At 31.7% G+C, this 21,003-nt stretch overlaps 2 protein-coding genes across 3 annotated transcripts; both read right to left on the bottom strand.

The window, feature by feature from the left end:
• Window positions 1-5,762: 5,762 nt before the first annotated feature.
• Window positions 5,763-12,900, bottom strand: LOC108227548 (E3 ubiquitin-protein ligase RFI2). Of its 2 annotated transcripts, none has more exons than XM_017402752.2 (6): window positions 12,500-12,900; window positions 10,272-10,441; window positions 8,355-8,413; window positions 7,593-7,618; window positions 7,125-7,515; window positions 5,763-6,548 (listed from the first exon to the last, which is right to left on the bottom strand). In XM_017402752.2, exons 1-6 carry the CDS (start codon window positions 12,663-12,665, stop codon window positions 6,080-6,082), a joined length of 1,281 nt encoding a protein of 426 aa, XP_017258241.1. In that variant the 5' UTR covers window positions 12,666-12,900; the 3' UTR covers window positions 5,763-6,079. The 2 variants fall into 2 exon arrangements, with proteins under 2 accessions (XP_017258241.1, XP_063935739.1); XM_064079669.1 differs by having other exon boundaries at window positions 5,763-6,560; window positions 12,500-12,891.
• A 2,579-nt stretch (window positions 12,901-15,479) lies between these two features.
• LOC108227546 (uncharacterized) lies at window positions 15,480-19,783 on the bottom strand. The gene is made up of 13 exons (XM_017402751.2): window positions 19,431-19,783; window positions 19,051-19,188; window positions 18,879-18,960; window positions 18,261-18,337; window positions 17,964-18,082; window positions 17,771-17,888; window positions 17,252-17,368; window positions 17,045-17,136; window positions 16,601-16,667; window positions 16,441-16,522; window positions 16,259-16,350; window positions 15,958-16,101; window positions 15,480-15,849 (listed from the first exon to the last, which is right to left on the bottom strand). The coding sequence occupies exons 1-13, from the start codon at window positions 19,584-19,586 to the stop codon at window positions 15,703-15,705; spliced, it is 1,431 nt and encodes a 476-aa protein (XP_017258240.1). The 5' UTR covers window positions 19,587-19,783; the 3' UTR covers window positions 15,480-15,702.
• Window positions 19,784-21,003: the final 1,220 nt, after the last annotated feature.

Below are 21,003 nucleotides of genomic sequence, written 5' to 3'. Positions count from 1 at the left end.
TTCCACTGATTTTGAGATTAATTACTAAAAGGCTTTTTCATTTAATTTTTGTCGTTTCCATGTTCATTATATTCAATTTTCAAATCAAGACTTTTTGTCATAATTTCTAATTAATAAAGTATTTTTTTTCACTCCATAATCTTAGCTATTGATAAGAAAGTTTTTATATATTCGATTTTTTAAATTTTTTGGATGCATGAGACCCATATGTAAATAAGGAAAAATAGTCAAAATTTATTTGATTTAACTGTTTTTGACCGTTATTATTATAATCCTTTATTGTATAATATATATTGAATTCCAAATTAAATACATTTAATTCCAAATCAAGATTTTTGTTATAATTCCTAATAAGTGGAACACTTTTTAACACAACAATTTTAGCTCTTGATAGTGAAGTTTTTATATATTAATTTTTTTTTATATTTTTCGATACGTGGGCATATGCTATAACTCATAGCAAGTAAGGAAATGTAGTCAAATATATTTTGATTTCCACTTATTTTAGCATTTATTACTACAATATTTTTTCTTATAATTTGTGCGGTTTCTATTTTAACTATATATATTCAATTTTAAATCGACTTTTTGTTATAATTTCCGATTAATGGAGTATTTTTCACTCCACAATTTGAACTCTTGATAAGGAAGTTTCTATATATTAGACTTTTAAATTTTGAAATACATGAATCTAGCTTGCTATAACTTATATGAAAATAAGGAAACATAGTCAAAGTCTATTTGATTTTCAATGATTTTGGCATTTATTATTAGAATCCATTTTTATATAAAATGTATTGTCTTCCGTATACACTATATTCAATAAGCAAATCAAGAGTTTTGTTATAATTTCAAATTAATGGAGTCCTTTCTCACTCCATAATTTCAGCTTTTGAGAAGGAAGTTTTCATATACAAGATTTTTCAAAAAATCATACCTGTGTGCGTAGCACGGGCCAAAATGCAATGAGCATATTTTTATTTAAATAAAAATTTGATAAATAAGCATATTTTAATTTAAATAACTTAACAATAAAATTATTTACATACAGGTTATTATAAATTTTTGTTATTTTATTTAAGATAGGCGGCGACGCCGAGAAATTTTAATTATATAGTCATTACTATTTTCATGACTTTTATATATATTTTAGAAAAAATACATAATATATTTTATTAGAGTAGTCATAATATAATTGATTTTAAATGATTTTTGCATTTATTATTACAATCCTTTTTTTAATAATATGCAGTGGTTTCCATATTCACTATATTCAATTTTCAAATCTAGATTTTTTGTTATAATTTAAAATTAAAGGAGTCTTTTTTCACTCCACAATTTTGACTCTTGACAAGATAGTTTTTATATATTAGATTTTTATATATTCAGATACATGGATCTAGACTGTTATAGCTCATATGCAAATAAGAAAGTCAAACTTTATTTGATTTACACTGATTTTGACATTAATTACTAATTAAAAGGCTTTTTCATTTAATTTTTGTCGTTTCCATGTTCATTATATTCAATTTTAAAATCAAGACTTTTTGTCATAATTTCTAATTAATAGAGTATTTTTTTCACTCCATAATATTAGCTATTGATAAGAAAGTTTTTATATATTCGATTTTTTAAATTATTTGGATGCATGAGTCCCATATGTAAATAAGGAAATATAATTAAAGTTTATTTGATTTAACTGATTTTGTCCGTTATTATTATAATCCTTTATTGTATAATATATACAGAATTCAAAATTAAATACATTTAATTTCCAAATCAAGACTTTTGTTATAATTCCTAATCAGTGGAACACTTTTTAACACAACAATTTTAGCTCTTGATAGTGAAGTTTTTATATATTAAATTTTTTATATTTTTCGATACATGGGCATATGCTATAACTCATAGCAAGTAAGGAAATGTAGTTACATATATTTTGATTTCCACTTATTTTAGCATTTATTACTACAATATTTTTTCTTATAATTTGTGCGTTTTCTATTTTAACTGTATTCAATTTTAAATCGATTTTTTGTTATAATTTCAGATTAATGGAGTATTTTTCACTCCACAATTAGAACTCTTGATAAGAAAGTTTCTATATATTAGACTTTTAAATTTTCAGATACATGAATCTAGCTTGCTATAACTTATATGAAAATAAGGAAACATAGTCAAAGTTTATTTGATTTTCAATGATTTTGGCATTTATTATTAGAATCCATTTTTATAGAAAATGTATTGTCTTCCGTATACACTATATTCAATAAGCAAATCAAGAGTTTTGTTATAATTTCAAATTAATGGAGTCCTTTCTCACTCCATAATTTCAGCTTTTGAGAAGGAAGTTTTCATATACAAAATTTTTCAAAAAATCATACCCGTGTGCGTAGCACGGGCCAAAATGCAATGAGCATATTAATATTTAAATAAAAATTGAGCATATTTTCATTTAAATAACTTAACTATAAAATTATTTACATACAGGTTATTATAAATTTTTGTTATTTTATTTAAGATACGGGGCGACGCCGAGAAATTTTAGTTATATAGTCATTACTATTTTCATGACTTTTATATATATTTTAGAAAAAATTACATAGTATATTTTATTATTTTAACTATACAAATAATGATTTGATAATAGATCCACAAACTTATAAATTTTATTCGAAACATGAAATATTATTATTATATTAAATATTTGGTAATATTAATGATACTAATGAAAAATCTATTCTGTTATAAAAATCAATACAATATATATTCCATCATAGATATTTATCACGTATATCTTCTTATTATCAATTTTCAATAGGCAATAATTGTAGCATATAATTTCTGGCAATAATTGTAGCATATAATTTCGGTAATGTAACTGAATTATGACTACATATGTATTCCTTTATTGATGAATTCTTTTAAGGTTAACTATTTATTAATGTATTTATCAATTTTTATTAAGGTCGGGAGGAAAGTCTATCATCAGCATATTCACTTTAATTAAGGAATGGATGAAAGCTTTATAATCTGCATAATCTGGTTAAGTTTATAATTATTTATGTTTATAAATACAAAGATTTATATAGTCCGCGTCGTTATAATTTCTGTTACGTGATTTTATTTTTTTCAATCGATATTTGTATATATATTATATTTTAACATCTACAACGTACTGATCGCAAATAACATAACTTGAGTATTTTGAATCTTACATACGTTGTTTTTCAAAACTTATATCATCATACTGTTTGTTAATAAAAAATGTATAGGTTATCTAGATAAAGAAAAAAAAAATCATACCGTGTGCGTAGCACGGGCCAAAATGCTAATAAACACATAAAATTTTATAATCTAAAACTCATAATAAATAGTCTGACTACGCCAACTACCCGTCAGATTTGGGGTTAATCACGAGAAAAAGTATAGATTAAGTTTTTTTTTTTTTTTTGAAAGAAGTATAGATTAAGTTAATAAAAAATCAGAGAATCAATACCCGTGTGCGTAGCACGGGCAAAAAAAGCTAGTCACTACTAATAGTTACTATCTGTAGTTATATAAAATAAAAAAATGATTATTTTATATCATGATTGAACGATAATGGAGCTCATTAGGCTTGACGAGAAGATGATCCCTTTTTTTTAATTCCATTTAGAAAATCATCAATATACTTATATAAAGGAGAAGCGAGAGGCGTATAGGTGGCACCTCTCACATCGCTTCGGTTTTGAATCATCTTAACACAACCTCCTCTCAATACCACAACCTACCTCTCTCTGGTGATAGTTCTCTTGTTGTTCTTCTGCAACGATAAGTGGAGGCTGTTTATACATAAAGGTTTAAAAAAACAAAGGTTGTTGCAAGCAAAGGTAGTTATAGACCGTTATATTGGAGTCGACAAATCCAAACACGGGAAAAAAATATAGTCGATATTGATGATCGACATCAATAAATTAACTATTAGTGATGTATGTTTGTTGATTATTCTTTTATAATATTTGTTTTGTTCATCGGACATGTTTGTTGTTGTTAATTTTTATATAAATTATTTTGTATACAGGAAAAAATTATTCATGCATTATTTATTTACTCCGTTCAAGCAGTGTTACAGAAATCGGGAATCGGACATAATCGGTTGAGCTACCGATTTAAGGATTAATCGGAAATCGGGGATTAATCGGAGGGAAAATCGAATTTATTTTAATATTAAAATATTATTTAATATTTAGTTATTATTATATTAGCTATATAATAACTAATATATTTACTATATTCATAAACTCCATAATTATTCATATTTAAAGTAATATAGTATTTTAATTTTAATAATATACCATATATACTTCGATTAAGAAATATATATAAGGATTAATCGGATTTCAAAAATCGAATCGGTGACCGACCTTGCAGGGGATTAATCGGGGATTAATAGATTAAATCGGGGATTTTTAGAACACTGCGTTCAAGCAACTTTAAAGTAAATGTTGTTTATGGAGTATTAAAAAATAAAGGTTGTTACAAGCAAGGGTATTTATAGACCGCTATCTCACAGATTTAAATTAAATGTTTTTGTGCACAATCAATCTAAAAAAATTGGAGAAAAGTGACAATGTAAGAACATGATTACTTAAAAAAAACAAATAAAATTAAGATTCGTCATGCTTTATATAGTTAATTAGGTGTATAAATTTATTTTTAATTTTTCACTATGAATTATAGTCCAATTTTACAATTTTATATATTGGTATTGGTATTACGTCAAGATTTTTATAATATAAATTTATTTTTTCCTACAAATATTAATTTTGGAACATTAATATAATTTTTATAGACAGTTACAAAATTATTTTATTCCACAAATATTAATATTGAATCATTAATATAATTTTTATAAGTCGACGCAACGCGCGGCTTCTCAACTAGTGTGTTATAAATTAACATACAACTTCTAGTGCCAAATTACATTTTCTGTAATTTTCTAAAAATAAAACTCTAATTAAATATTAAAAAATAATATTTAAACAGCTAGCAACAAACCAGACTTGTCAGTTCATCAATCAAATTTTTTATTGCACAGATGATAGATATTTGATTTATTTATTTTTTTCCTTTGCAAAATGGGCGTGATACGTCATACGTAAGATATCAATAGGATGAATGAAAACATTTTCTATCCCTCTCCTAAAAGCACTCAAGAACATCTTTATAACAGAACATAATCTATTCTTGCAACTCTGGAACAATTTTTATATGTATAACAGTATAACAGTATAAGCACAATTCTCTAGTTCTCTAGTCTCCTATCTAGGACATTTTTACCGAAGCTATACCACTATAGTACTAAGAGGTCGTTTGGGCAAGTAGGTAAAAAAAAAACCCAGAAGGGAGAAGCAGCTCAGCCCCTAATTACACATTTGTCCAAATTTATTATCATGAATTCCCTGTTCTCGACGCCAATTAAGAATTGACAGGTAATATTCAACAAGATTAAATTACTTTTTCTACTTCGAAATCAGCAAAAGCATAAATATAAGTTGCTAATATATACACACCCCAAATTTATTTATGCACATCCTTCCATTTAATTTATACTAAATTACCCCTTTAAATTAATAAGATATTTGGTTGAAATGATAATGGACAAGGATAATTTGATATAAAACATGGTATACGATGTGCATAAACAAATTTAAGGTGCGCATAAATCAGCACCCTAAATATATTTCCCCTCAAAGAAAATCAGAAAGCTGGACACAATGTAGAGTCTAAAACTTCAGGTCCTTTAAATAATATATATACAGAGTGAATGTGAATCAAAGGCCAAAGGATGAAGTTCTTTTGTTTACCCTTCACCAAATCACCTTATTTCTAAAAGCAGAAACCAGCAATAGCCAATTTCCACTACCACGGGTGGCAGCCAAGATAGATCGTTTCTAGGGGCCACAAACAGTCACAGTTTCTGCCTAACAGACAGCAAACATCACAACATACCATTACTCGGGACATTCAAATTGTTAAGTTTAAAGTCATAGCAATGATACTTTCAATCAACAGAAGCGACAAGAGCAGGACAAGTCTATGACCGGTGCTGAGATGTCATTCTTTCAGATCCATGCCTCTGACGAAAGCTGGCAGGCCTGATGCCGGTGTCAGGGGCACCTGGAAGCTGATGATGGACGAGCCCCCATATAGGATCTCTATCAGATTCACTTGATGGAAAGGAAGGAAACTGTTCTCTTTCCCAGGCATAGAAATGATTTGACATCGAGTTATCTGCTTCTGCAAAATTTCTTCCTGCTGTTGGGCTTGATGATAAGAAGTAAAAGCCATTGCCGTGCTCAATTGACAAGGCAAGTGTATCACCTTGAGCCATGTTCCTGTGACCATTGGACCTTCGCAGGGTGGGCATGACCGGTGTATGTAAGCCTTGTGAATTGCCAGGAGGATGCTGGAAATAAGCCTCAAGAGCTTGAGCCCGCTCCCTGGCACGAGCAACACTGCCAGGGTATGGAGGAAACATTGAGGCAGCAATCGAGCTCCCAGACCTAGCATTAGAACTATTAATCACATGAAAACTTAACATCCTAAATGGAAAGGGACAAAAAGATTGAAAGAGATGCACATGCTTTGGATGTCTAATGGAATAATTCAACAGTTCTTCAATGATACTAAATGTTAGTATCGACACTTTACACAGATTCATTCAATGAAGTCGTGCTAATAATGTACAAGAAGTTACAAAAAATATCATTTATTTTTAAAATTATATTTTATACTCCACAAATGACTGCCCGTTTATTGGTTTGTGTGGGTCACTTAATCAGCACAATGACTCAAAATTACATTGCCAGAATGAAGCTTATAAAAACTAACAATGAACCCACATAAGAGATAAAACATGCACTTGATTTAAATTTGGCTCGTCCTAAACAACCCACGGAGCGGTAACGAAAAGATAGGATGCCAGTGACCCGCAGATTGGATGCATTCTAATATGCTTTTGTCAAAACACTATCCACAAAGCATTTTCTTTTCCAGTTTCACATACAGAAGATACAGAACAATTATGGGAATCAAGCTACCTGATAGTGATATAACATAATAAGGTTGTTTAAGCTTACCCATGGCCATGGCCAACAGCAAACGGATGGACAAAAGATCCTGGTCTTGGATTATCAAAATTGTTCCTCGCTGCCCTTTGGGTCATTGATGGCAATGAGGCCTGATCAGGACCAGGAACGCGGCTGCTTGCTGTAGGGAAGAGAGATGACTGCTGTTCCCAACTGTGATAGTGGACATCCACAGAGGGAAAAGCATAAGAGGTGGGCATCTCACTTGCAGCTGATCGGCTGTTCCAGTGACTGCTGAAAGTAGAGCCATCAGAAACACTTCCCCTGAAACTTGAAGATGAGGGAAAAGGTCCAAAGTAGGCAACATATGGGCAATGATGAGAACCAGAAGATACAGCTGCATGTTCAGCAAATACAGCATGTTGTCCAAGAAGGTCATGATCTGACAAAAAGAAAACAGAGGTCTATAATTGCTAAAGGTCACAGAGTACTATGAATTACACAAAAAACTAAACTTACATGGAATTGGCGAGAGATCACTTTCACTGCAGATAATAAAAGCACGATGTCAGAAAAATATATATGATTTGAACAATGAATATTTTCCAATTCTAAATATAAAGAAGAAATCCTAGTGTTATGTTTCTTGACGTAGGATCTAGTCACACGCCTTGACACAAAAGAATGTTTAGATGAGTCTATATCGTATTGGTCTGAACAAGACTCGTCTGTGAGAGAGCCTCTCACACTTAACTTGGAATCCAGATAAATTAACTCTCAACTCCCTGTCCCAGGCCTTATATAGGCTACATATAATAGACAGACTTTTTTTTTAAAATTATAATAGACATACTTGGATCCATATCATTTCAGGGTCGTAACTAGTAAAACAAGGTTTTTTTTTTGAAACACCGGTATCAACAGAGGGATTGTGCTTTGTGCATGCTGAGTGCTGGTAAACATTTACATGGTTTATATTACAATATATGCAAGTTAAGTGTTACTTAAACACTAGTATCTATTAATTATTACTTGTGTCAGCTAAGTGCAAGTGCTCATTGGTATTACTTATGTACTTCCATCGGCTAGAGTCTAATAGAGCAAAATAGACAGCTTTTGGAATATGCAAAAAACAAATAAAGTTGCTCATAGAAAGGACTCAGAGAAAAACTGGGGAAAAGAAAAAAATAACCCCCACAGCTCTAAGAATTAAAATACGAAAATGAAATGAAAACATTCCAAGGCAAAAATAGAAAATTTTCAGATGGAATGTGTGCTTACTCAAAGGATGATGGATGTCGCGTTAATCCACTAAAGGGACACCAGTGAACTCCAAACGACTGCAAAGATTAGCAACAAAAAATATATTAGCCATTATGATTTCGGAAGTTAAAAAAACTTTGTTTGTAGTTCTAGAAGAAAGAATAACACTAAGCAACCATTAACTGTCAAAAACTTGAAAAAAGCAGCCTTGCTGCAGGAATGAGTTCACTCGAAAGGTTAGCAGTAAAAATGATGCAACCATCAATGTGTAAGAGAGCATATCATAGTTCAAGCAATAGACCGCTAAGTATTGATCATGAACAGCAAGCAAATGCAAACAAAGTGATTTCGAACAGCAGCTAACAGCTTACCCGCTTCTAAGGTTTACTAAACCAGCCAAGAAAATCAAACAAAAGTTCTTGAAGCAATCATGGAACATTTGTCTAGGGATGACGACAAATAACTAAAAAGAAACAGTTAAAGTAATAGTTGAGCCTAAATAGACAGACTTATTTTGATAAAAATGGGAAGGCATATATTGAGGTCATACCTACTTATAGGACCATAGTTTCTTTTCTGTACTTAAAACCCTTTTGAGAAAAAAATTTATCCCAAAATAGTTGAGCCTCTCACTTTTCTATGCATATTTATCAACAATCTTCTATTGTTACCCTCTCTTATTTATCATTTTCAATGTACCACTAGCTAATATACAAAAGAAGTCAACACAATAAGTATGGGTAAAGATGGAAAAAGGAACAACCCTTTAATACTCCTTAATATGTGTGAAATGAGCAAAAGGCTCATCTAAATTGGTATGGAGGGAGTATTAATTATTAATTGGACACCCAATCCCCATTCATTCCCCAACTGATCTAAAAGACGTCAACGATCTTTCATTTGAGCTACGTCAAATCTTTCAGTTGCTCACATATTTCTAAGTGGTCCACTCCAATGAAAATAAATTTAGTCACCAAGAGCGATATCTATCTCTTCCTACGTATCTTTTTTTTTTCCTTTTTTAAATTCTCTGCATCAGCAAGCCTAAAAAATCGTCAAAAATATCCCCATCACAATTCGGTTAAAACATTGAATTTAGACCTTCATATCAGAACAAAATTTTCCTTTTCGATCTAAAATATGCAAGTACAATCCCCCCCCCCTCCAAAAAAAAAAAAATATTAAATATATATATAGATATAATTATAATAATAATAATAATAATAATAATAATAATAATATAATAATAATAATAATAATAATAATAATAATAATAATAATAATAATAATAATAATAATAATAATAATAATAATAATAATAATAATAATAATAATAATAATAATAATAATATAATAATAATAATAATAATAATAATAATAATATAATAATAATAATAATAATAATAATAATAATAATAATAATAATAATAATAATAATAATAATAATAATAATAATAATAATAATAATAATAATAATAATAATAATAATAATAATAATAATAATAATATAATAATAATAATAATAATAATAATAATAATAATAATAATAATAATAATAATAATAATAATAACAACTACTATAACAACAACAACAAAGTTCAGTAAACTAGTCCTAGCAGTAACTGGAGCATATATTGACCAATGCCGCAATCAAATTACGCAGGAAAATTTCCTGGATACAAAAACCCCACACACCACAGAAGTATTCAATCAAACTTTCTGTATATACAAACATGATCTTCAACACTATACATCAACCTCTTACATGTGTGTGTGGTCTACAAGGTCTTTAATGCACTAATTGTTTACTTGGAAAGAAGAAACAAAGCTAAATTCTAACATTAATGACTGAAAGCGCAATAGCGCTTCAGATATGATTCTAGAAAAAATTACAAAAGCGATAATTATGTAAATTGCCTTATAAGATTTTCTTACCATTTCTGAATGGCTGTGATCATAAAGATCCTCGTCAGGAACCCAGTCCTCCATATTAATTTCGGTATATGGACGGGAACCATTTGAATAAAGCCATTGACCTTTTTCAGTTTTCCGACAGTTCGGACATTGCATAGCTCCCTTAACATTAAATGCCGACCCAATGCAATCTGCACACAACCATAAGATATTAATCATTCATTCCACAATTATCCAGCACGGGAGCATCTAGTATACATGATAAAAGAGATACACGGATGAGATCATGTAGTCTTAAAGTGTATTCCTCAGAAAAAAACCAAAGAATAGTTAGCTAGTAATTTATATATAATATTGTTATGTTTGGTCTGCGGAACTGAAATGGCAAAGTTGGGAATAAAATTTTAACGAGGAAAATGGAGGTAGGAAATAAGAGCGAAAAACTATGGTATTAAAAACTTCCTACAATGAGAACTGTAAGAAAAAATGAGCAGAATGGGGGGTAAAGTATTTCTTCTTATAGTAGTGGATTTAAGCTTCAGCTCAAATTGCTAGAATATGGCAGGACTAAATTATGAATGTTTACACATAAAAATAGTACGAATGTCAATATAATATTAATAAGTCTGATAATCCCCTGCAAAACAATGTTCCATCTGCAATGAGAATACAGGGGAGCAGTTTCGCCATCGCATCAGCAAGCTAATCGATGTTATTGACTATTCACATAGGAAACAACAAAAAAAACCTATACCAACTGCATCGATTATAAAGTGTAGATCAACTGATATATGTTTCATTCTAAAATGTTGCACATGATGCAACAAAAGACCTGTGGCACCGATGTCATCACAAAATAACACAACTGGCAGAGCAAAAATCCGATTTTCCAAACGAATGTTGAATCCACCAAGCATGTACCAAGGCGTAGCCTTAAGACAGCAATTTGTTTTTGTTTATCATGATTACCATGATATTGGATTTTGGCCAAGAAATACCATATAGGTTAAAAAACAATGTGTCATCTGTACAAGATCACATATACATATAGACCAATTCCATTTTCAATTTTCCAGCAGCTTGACACTTTTAATGAAGCATACATAACATTGTGATTAACAAACTTGACCGTTGAAAATATCATTGTAATACTTTCAGTGGTCGAATACCCAAGAAAGATGCACCAACCAGATGGTATTTCAAACCTTCCAAAGTTGTATGTGGGTAACTACGGAAAATCATCTGAATGTCCTCAATTTTGGATAGTTACACCTTACTAATATTACTCGAAAATGTGATATGCTATATAATAGAGGTATTGGCAGCCTACCAGAAAGATGCACTGCAATTTGGAAGGTATAATTCCCAACTTTATGGCAGTAATGCAAGAGTAATTTAAGTACAGATCAACCAATAAAAGATAATAACGATTTTCATTCATATAGGGAATATTTGCAGGCCCTCAGACATTGGCATAAAAATAGTGTAATGAATGCAAAGATTTAAAAATATCTTTTAAAAAGAAAAATGATGACTCTTACAATACGCAAACATTACAATGTTCAGGACTACCAACATTGTCATGATTACATGGCAAATGAAATCGACTAACAAGGGAACTTTTTTCCTTAGATTCATGGCCTAGATACTTGTGACAAAAAATATGTACGGTCACCAATAAATGCTTGAACAAACCACCTTTTGCAACTCCACGTGATATACTCCATTAGTGGTCCTAAAAACAACATGGAAATAAAAACAGTCCATAGCTAAATAACAACTGAAAAACTTGGGCTTTCCATGACATAGGGGGTTTCATGGTGGCAGAGTTCGAGTTTGCATATGTACCATAGTGGAGTCTAGGATAAGGTGTTATTAAGTTGAAAAAGAGTAGCACGACAAAGCCAAAGACATAGCAATCAATTCTGGTGCGAGAAAGAAGGCTGTGACAGCATATAACACTTATAGACACTCAATTGCAATTAATTGACCTAATACGGACACATACATACAACTCAAGACAGAACAAAAAAACCGGAAAAAATCCCTTAAATACAATTCGATTATAAATACGTCAGCAGCATTAAGCTCGAAGTGATGCATAGTATACAAGAATCAAAGAACAATCAACAGCTACTACTTTACATCATAGTGAACGAAAAAATCGCACGAGCTCGAGATAAATAGATACATAAACAAACAGAAAAACAATAACGATAAGAAATAAAAGGAATGAAGAAAATGGGTACCGAGATGAAAGAGATGGCCGCAATGAAGCTTGGCGAAGGATCGATCGGCGTTATCGGAGACAACGTCCAGGCAAATCGAACACGCTTCTTTTCCGGCGTCGGCGCCGGAGTCGGCGGGAGGGGGAGGGGGAGGGGGATGCATGAGATCCAGATCTCCGGTGGCCATAATTGAGTCGGCCAATTCGAAACCGATACGAGATTGAAAATAAATAAAATAAAATTAGGGGAAGGTGAGAGAGTGGTCTGAAATCTAGGGGTGGGTGGGGTTTTGATAGAGAAATGAAAAGCGCGGAGGGAGGGTTTGTCTAAACAATTTCCGCTGCTTTTCTTCTCGTTATCTTAATCTGCTGCCTTGCCTCACCCGTTAGACCTTAGACGTGGCCGAGTGTGTGGGCTTTTCTTGCTTGCTATTTACTCTACTCACCACCCCCCTTTCACTTTTTTTTTTTTACTTTTTTCAAAAATTAATCACTTAATTTTATAAAAATATATTATATTCTTAAAATAACTATTTATTTTTGTAAGTAAAGTATATTAACCATCTCGTAAATATTTAATTCCAAAAATTCTTATATAAATATGATTTTTTTATCAAAATATGCTTTTACTTTAGAAATAATAGAAAAACAATCTCGTTGTTATTTTTCCCGAGATTGTTGCTCATTTATAGATATTGGGCTCACGTACCCATCATATGTAGATATTTTCATAAGCTAAAATCTAAGTATCAATAAAATTAGATTTTTTGTGGAAGGGTATACGCTCAAAATCGGGTATACATTCAAAATCGAAGAACTTTCACTATTATGTTGAAAAGCGGTTCTGATATCACGAATCTATTATCTCATTGGTCAAGTTTAAGTTTAACAGCTCATTCTAATTAAAAAAAACTTCAATAATAAAGAAACCATATAATATATTCATAATTATCATTTAGTGTATATGAACAAAACCTTAACCCTAGTAAGGATAATTCATAATGTCTCCCCAAGATCATCGAGATACGATCATTCTGATCTTGATATGGAAATGACCAATTATAATAAATGATCAAGTTATGTGACAAATTTCAAATAATCGTGAAAATGTTTTCTACAAGTTTTAAATCTCTGTACGAGGATAACTCCAAATATATAAAATTAAAGATTGTATAATCAACTTGATGAGTAAATAAACCAAAGGATGAAGTGTATGCTCTCTTGTCTCAACCATTTTTCTACCAAGTTCCGCATTGCCATCAAGATCCACAAATCGTTCATCATGTGTGACATCTTGAAAGTAGGTAGGAAATTCCTTTTTAACTTCCATAATATGAACTGGCGATAATTCAGACGGATACAATTTTGCATAATCTATCAATCTCTCCTTGTGAAACGCATAAAATTAATTTTGAGGATCAAGATATGACATACCGGAATTTATTCAGTACCAATATCATCAAACTGGTTATTTAACTCTTGAAATTGTCTTTCCAAAATATCTATAAACATTTCATTGCGGTAGTGGTGTAGATTTGTTAACACCTCAGAATTGTGTAAAACTCATTTAGGATCAACAAAACTTTAGCTCATAGCAACAACAACAACAACATTATGACTCTCACAAAACAAAGTAACCTCTTGTAAAAAGATTCTCATCCATCTGTTCTCATAGATCTTAACATGTTTTTCGTGACATTAACTGCATTCATTTCATTAACAATGTCTTGATCCTTTTCTTGTAAAGCATGTAGCAATTCATCACTAATTCTCATAATATTTTTTATAAGATGTAAGAGAAAAATGAAGTAAATGCATTCATGGTTGACAACACATTAGTTCACTGTAATTTTAATTTTTGGAATCACTAAAATCTAAAATCATAATAAAATTAAATAAATGACCTTAAATATGAGTTTAGAGAGGGGTGACAAAATCAGACACGACCCGAAACCCGACTCAAAAAAATACGAATTAAGGTCGGGGTTTTCATATTTCGAATCGGGTATTTTTTTACCCGAAAAACTCGGGTCGGGTTCGGGTTGACCCAGTGTACCCGAAACCGACCCGAAATATTTATATATATAATATATTATGTTAATTATTTATTTATATTACAAAATAAAATACATTTATGATATATTTATATATTATTAAAAATACTTTTTATTCACATATGATCTTAATAAATTATTATTTATATATTTTTCTAATATATTAAAATAAATATAATTATTATAATCAAAATATTTATTTATTAATTTATTTCGGGTCAAAACGGGTATTTTCGAGTTGAATGGGTACTAAACAGGTTGGGTTCGGGTTGAAAATTTCAACCCATTTCAAGTTCGGGTCGGATTTGGGTTGATCCAAAAACTGGAGCGGGTAAGACAACCCGACACAAACCCGACCCATTACCTGAAATTGCCACCGCTAGTTTAGAGTGTAAAATTAATATTAATTGAGTCTTATTATTTTTTTTTAAATCTTACCACAATCAGAGTAACAAATTATGAATTCTAATATTTTAAATAATATATTTAGATTTTTTTTATAAACGTAATATATTTATATTTTAAAAAATGTTTTTTAAATTAATGATTATTTTTTGTTTTAATTAAAAGTAAATAGTAAATAAATTTCTTAAAATCTAATTATATAATCTAAAGTGCTAGATAGAGAAATATGTAACATTCAAATATATATATAATTTTATTCAACGAACATATATTTAGAAATATGATTTTAGCTATTATTCCGTTGAAATCTAAATATATAATCTAAAGTGTAGTAACAAAGAAAATATGTAAAACTCTATCAATATTAATTTTATTCAAGGAATACTTAGAGAAATGATTTTAATTATTATCTCGTTGAAATTGATAGCAAAATGATATATATTTCTGCACCAGTTTTATATTTAACCCAAACCAATATCCTTTTCTTAACATAGTATTAAAACTACGAAAACATCAGGTGCATGAAATCTTTAAACAGAGGACTAGGAGCACAAAATCTTTCTTTAGACGATTCTTAATGCTTATTCAAAATGTATGAAGACTATTAGTCTATTATCATGTTCCATATGAAGACTTAAATAGCTTCAGACAGAAGTTTAACTACTTATGGATCATGAGACTTGTGACCCTTAAGCAAGAAAGTGTTCATGAAATTGCATTAAGAGCTCGAGTTTCATGAAGTGGCGAATAGCGTCTTTGTTTCGAGCTAAAGCCTCCAATAGATGCCCTGCCAATGCAGAATGCCAGACACAACAGCCCAGAAGAGTATTTCTGCAAAGATGACATAGAGCAGAAGTCCTACTCTTCTTGAATGCCAAACTCCAAAGAATATGTGCTTCTGAATCCAGTATATCTGTAACAGATAGATTAAAAAGATCGTCACAAATTATCAATAATTGACAAAAATGCAGGACCTTGCTGGCCTATGGTTAAAACATTATTCAATTTAAAGAAGAAATACCAGTGTGTTGTGGGGGTTCTTGTAATACCACCCGTTAATGAATCCTGCAAAGATGCCCTCAGCAGCCATGACGTAGACCAACATAGCATTCATACCGATCCATTCAAATGGTAGAAAGACATACTTCAGCTTCAAAATATCTACCTGGCTCAAAAGATAATCACAATCTAGTTAAGAGAAAGTCATAGATCGATGGAAACATTATATATCTGTTTAATTGTCATCATAGCTAGGGGAACTTCATACTGAGCAATGAACATTATAAACTTCAATTGATATCCGACATGGATGACATTAGTACCAGTATATAGAAAGTTGAGAACGTCAATGCTGCTGCTCCAGACGTGACACATACATAGCTGAAGGTGTAGAGCTGTTTGTTTAGAGGCATTGCTGCAAACAGAGGAAAAAAGTTTAGAACAAAGAAAATGCAGGATGGTAAGAGGAAAAAAGTGATTTATTTTCAAACAATACATTTCTTACCATGTGTAAAATGTAGAACAATACCAAGGAGAAGGAGGGACAGGCCCATCACAATCCAATGTTTCAATCTAGTGGAATGATCCTACATTTTATTTATACAGCTTGTATTAAAAGAAGGATTTACTATTATCACAATTTAACAGTAATTTAAAGGAAAAACCTTTATATGGATGAGAACATGGCCAAAATGCACCCCTATAACTGTTGAGAGGATAGCAGAGATAGAGCTGCAGTTGTAAGATTAGTCCACAGTGCTTAGTAACATATTGAACAACTCTTCTAAGTTATATCCTATATAGATTAATTTGGCAGAATTTTGTAAACTTAACGTGTCTTGATAACAAAAAACCAGGACTTTTATCCAAAAACATGCATAAATATAAAGACCTTTACAAAGAGAAGACCTCTCTACACACCAAATCCATTTACAAACTTCTACTATTAAATACTGAATAGCAATAAGCTATTCGCATCTATATATAAACCAAAATAAATAACTTGCTGCGGTTCTATTCCCAGTGAGGGAATGATTATCAACATTACACGTGGACAAATGTCCTCACAACGCTGAGAAACTATGAGTAAAAAGGGTACAGAAAAGGACCTTAGAATTCCTTCGGGTTCAAAATGTGCCAAACACCATGCTGGAGCATCCTCTAGAAGAGGTCCCTCATAAGGAGAGTTCATAGTGCAAGCCTACAATGATATTTGCAAGAAACATGGCTGTCAAGTAGCAAAATATAGACTTAAATGCACCCAGAAATGTAGAATGGTATACATTCATCATTAGAAAAAGTAAAAAGAAGCTCACTTTAGATCTCTTCCAAGCTGGTTTCTGATACATGTGCCTGATTCCCATCAATTCTCTGTCAACATAACCAACAGCATTACATGGAGAATCAAGTTTCCCTCTTACGTTGCAAGATACCTGTTGGAACCAAATGGATATTTCATAATCCAAAGCTGAGACAAAACGTGAAGTTGTTTATAGTGACAGTAGACAAAAAAATCTCATTCTTGATTGTCATCTAATATATAGCAATTTATTGTCATGTCTGTTCTAGGGATTTTAATAATTATTTGATCTTTCTGTAAAGTAAGATTCTCAGTTATATGTTCTTCTTTTTAAACTTAGTTCGTGCAGATTTTGCAACTATTATATTTCCCAGAATGCTAATCAGAGTTATCAGAGTTCTTTTGTCACTTATAGAAGGGATCTACTTCTAATGTTGTCTTCATTTGTGGAGGAAGCTGGGACTTTGTACCAGCAGTCTGTTTGACCCTATAAATACTTTGATATTGAACTGAATACGGGAATTCAAAGACTTACACTCAAGATCTTTCCATAGTCGGCACTATTTGGATCATCGACCATGAAGTGCCAGTCAGGAACATAAGCTCCATACAGAACAGCCAGGTAAACTATAAGAACACATGCTCCTAGCAACCTAAAATTAAAAGAACAATATGTAAAAAAGTTCATCCACTATCTTGTCTAAGGATAGAAAAGAATCAATACTTACCAGTGCCAAATATATGTCTTGAATATGAGAAATTGACTAGTAGACGAATCCTCCTTGATTTTTACACTTCGCGTTAAGATTTCTATTAGTGCCACGACAAAATACGCCAGTGCAATTCTCTGCAAGAGGAAAATTAAATTGCTGCAAACCTGTTAGTCACCCGATAGTAGAGGGCCGAAAGCTGATAAAACTAATTCATTTGTTTTGCTCAAAGAATAATCTATATACCTCAGCATCTTATACACATTCAAAGAAATCTTTTGGCTTTCTTTGGGTGGAAAAGTTAATAGACCTCACCTGCAGTATACCACACCACCTTATTCTTTGCATGTCGACCCCATATGTTAATTCGTCGGGAGCATGTGAAAAGCCTCCTGCAATGGGATAAAGATTTGTAAGTACATAACAGGTATCTTGATGAAGAACCTTGGTACTATGATACACTTTTTGTCTGTCTTTCTTTTTCAAATGATTTTTCATAGATGTCAGCTTATCAAGCAACATAGATCAGTTTCATCACAGCAATCAGAACTATAACATCAGTTCAGACACCACAAATGCAAGATTTAATCTAATTTCAGCATAATTAACCGTTGGTTAGAACATAGAGGCTAATGTCACTTTGGTTTTAGGGCAGTGAAAAACTGAGCAAGTATATTAGTTGAAACACAAATTAAGAAACTTTTAAACTAAAAGCCATAACCTTTTTGAGAGGAAATGGAAGGAAGTTAAGCTATGTCACAGTTTGGGATTCCCAATTACGACACACACACTATGAAATATTAACGGGAGCAGCAGGCACCTAATGTATTAATAGTTGTTCTTTATGAGCAGTAATGTGCTAGATATCTAATTGCTAGCTTTACAATGAAGCAGAAAGAGGACAAAATGAACGGAACTGAAGAAAAAACTGACCTTGAAGCAGAATCCCGAAAAAGAGCAGTTTTAAAGTTCTTAAAACCACCTTTCTGATGGCCAAGTGACGGCTTGGTATTCTCTGGACAAGGAGAAACACATGTCCATAAAGAAGTACCAACACATAATTTGATTTCAACGAAGAAAATAAAAGAAGAAGTGAAGAACAAACCTTGAGAGCAAGCGCAATGGCCATTCCCACAATAAATAGAAAGAATGGCATCACAAAATCAGCAAGATGGACACCATTCCACGGAGCATGACCTATTATAGGCCATTCGCCTCCAGCATCATCAACCAGTATCATCAACTACAATTCAGCGTTCACACACATTTCAGAGGAACAGTATACTAATTCTACCAACTATACAACACTTTCCCAAAATCCATTATTTTTAAGTATACAGGAAGGGAGCGTGAGAATCCATCCCCATGAACTTGCCACCAGGCTATCAACAAATCCTCGACTATTTGACTTCAATTACACAAGAACTAATATTAAAAAACTCGCAAGTACTTAAAAATGTTAAGAGCAAGAAAGAATGAGATTACAGCAACAGTGAAGCCTCTGAAGATATCAATCGACGCGATTCTTTTCTTCTTTTGCTCATCCTTTGCATCTTTTTCCCCGAGAGCGGGTCCTTGTCTACTTTCTCCAGCCACTTCTAGGAGGTGCTGATGTGCAATTTCACCTTTTGTATCAGCCATAGATCACTTACACTCTACTGAACACTCTTCTGCTCACTGCAAAAATTTCAGACTGATCTTTATATACACATATGCACATATGAGACGGTGCAAGAAAGGAATTACAGACAAGTACAAACTAAGTATTACAGTAACGTTTAGTAACAACTTTTGTCTGTTACTAAACTGCATTATTTCTTGCCCACACATACATTATTGTTGATGATGATAAGAAACGTGATCAATAACAGTTTCGAAATTATTATTCTTTTTTTAAAACTAGACATTTTTCGTTAAATGCTTAAATAGTTGGAGAATTATTAAAATTTCTCCCAGGATTCGAAGTTTCAAATAAATTGAATATATGCATCCCTATATAAAAGACTGTGTGAATTTTACGCTTCTTTGATCCTAGTCAGTGGCGGAACCAGAATTACATCTAACCGGGATATCTCATGTACACATGATTCTACTCTGCACTTATACACTGGTACCTCATAATGCTTTATTTTTTTATTTTTGTAAAAAATAAAAAATTTACTCTACATTTTATAGAAAAACAAAATTAAATATGGATGGTGGGCAGGGAGAGTAGCATGTGCAAGTTGGTACAGGAACTGCCTTACTCCATAGTCCTCCAGATAAACAAAATTTTGGCCACCAAGCTATGTTAGACCTCAAGTCTCCATCACATTCGTTTCCAGATTCTTTAATCCTGTTAGCTTATGGTTTATAAATCGGCATATCCAGAAGTATAGAACAAGGCATAATCAGATGTAAACACACTTTAAGATTGATACTCATCCGGTCCTTAATTGATTTTCTTCATCAAGTGGTTTTATAAATGGCGGAAAAGACTCTCGAGTACTTGATGCACATTATTTAAAATCCTGATTGAATACTAACGCGACTCTAGTAAACTGAGTCATTGACATCTAATGTTGCTTTCATATATGTAACCTAGTATCATAACACGATAATAATGAAGATCACATGGAAAAGTGATAGATCATATGTATCTGTCTTCTCAATCCTAACTAACAATGGGGGCCAAGGGATGTTGGAGAAAGTTTACACAATGACTACCTTGAATAGTAGGTCAAATCTAACTTCAATACTGGGACCCAGCAGCATACATATTAAAATCACAATTGCATGGTTCATGTGTAACAAATCCATGCAGTTAGATTCAGTCATTCAGAGCCTTGAAAGATCTTAAAACACTTTAAAACATCACCAAAACCTTAAATAGATCAACTTTTTCTCTTAAACAGACATAAAGATATGACAGCTGGTTAGAGGTGATTGTCTACAAAAATCCTAGGATGATCCCATGTATTTAAGTTGAAAAATTTTGGGTTAAAGCTTCCGCCGAAAAAAAACGCTCAAAGATTATTGCATCAGTCGGGACCTGGACCCTGTAGATTTACACATTTTT

The sequence above is a fragment of the Daucus carota genome, chromosome 6 (assembly GCF_001625215.2).
Source record: "Daucus carota subsp. sativus chromosome 6, DH1 v3.0, whole genome shotgun sequence".
Classification (NCBI taxonomy): Eukaryota; Viridiplantae; Streptophyta; class Magnoliopsida; order Apiales; family Apiaceae; genus Daucus; species Daucus carota.
This window is presented reverse-complemented; position numbering and strand designations above follow the sequence as displayed.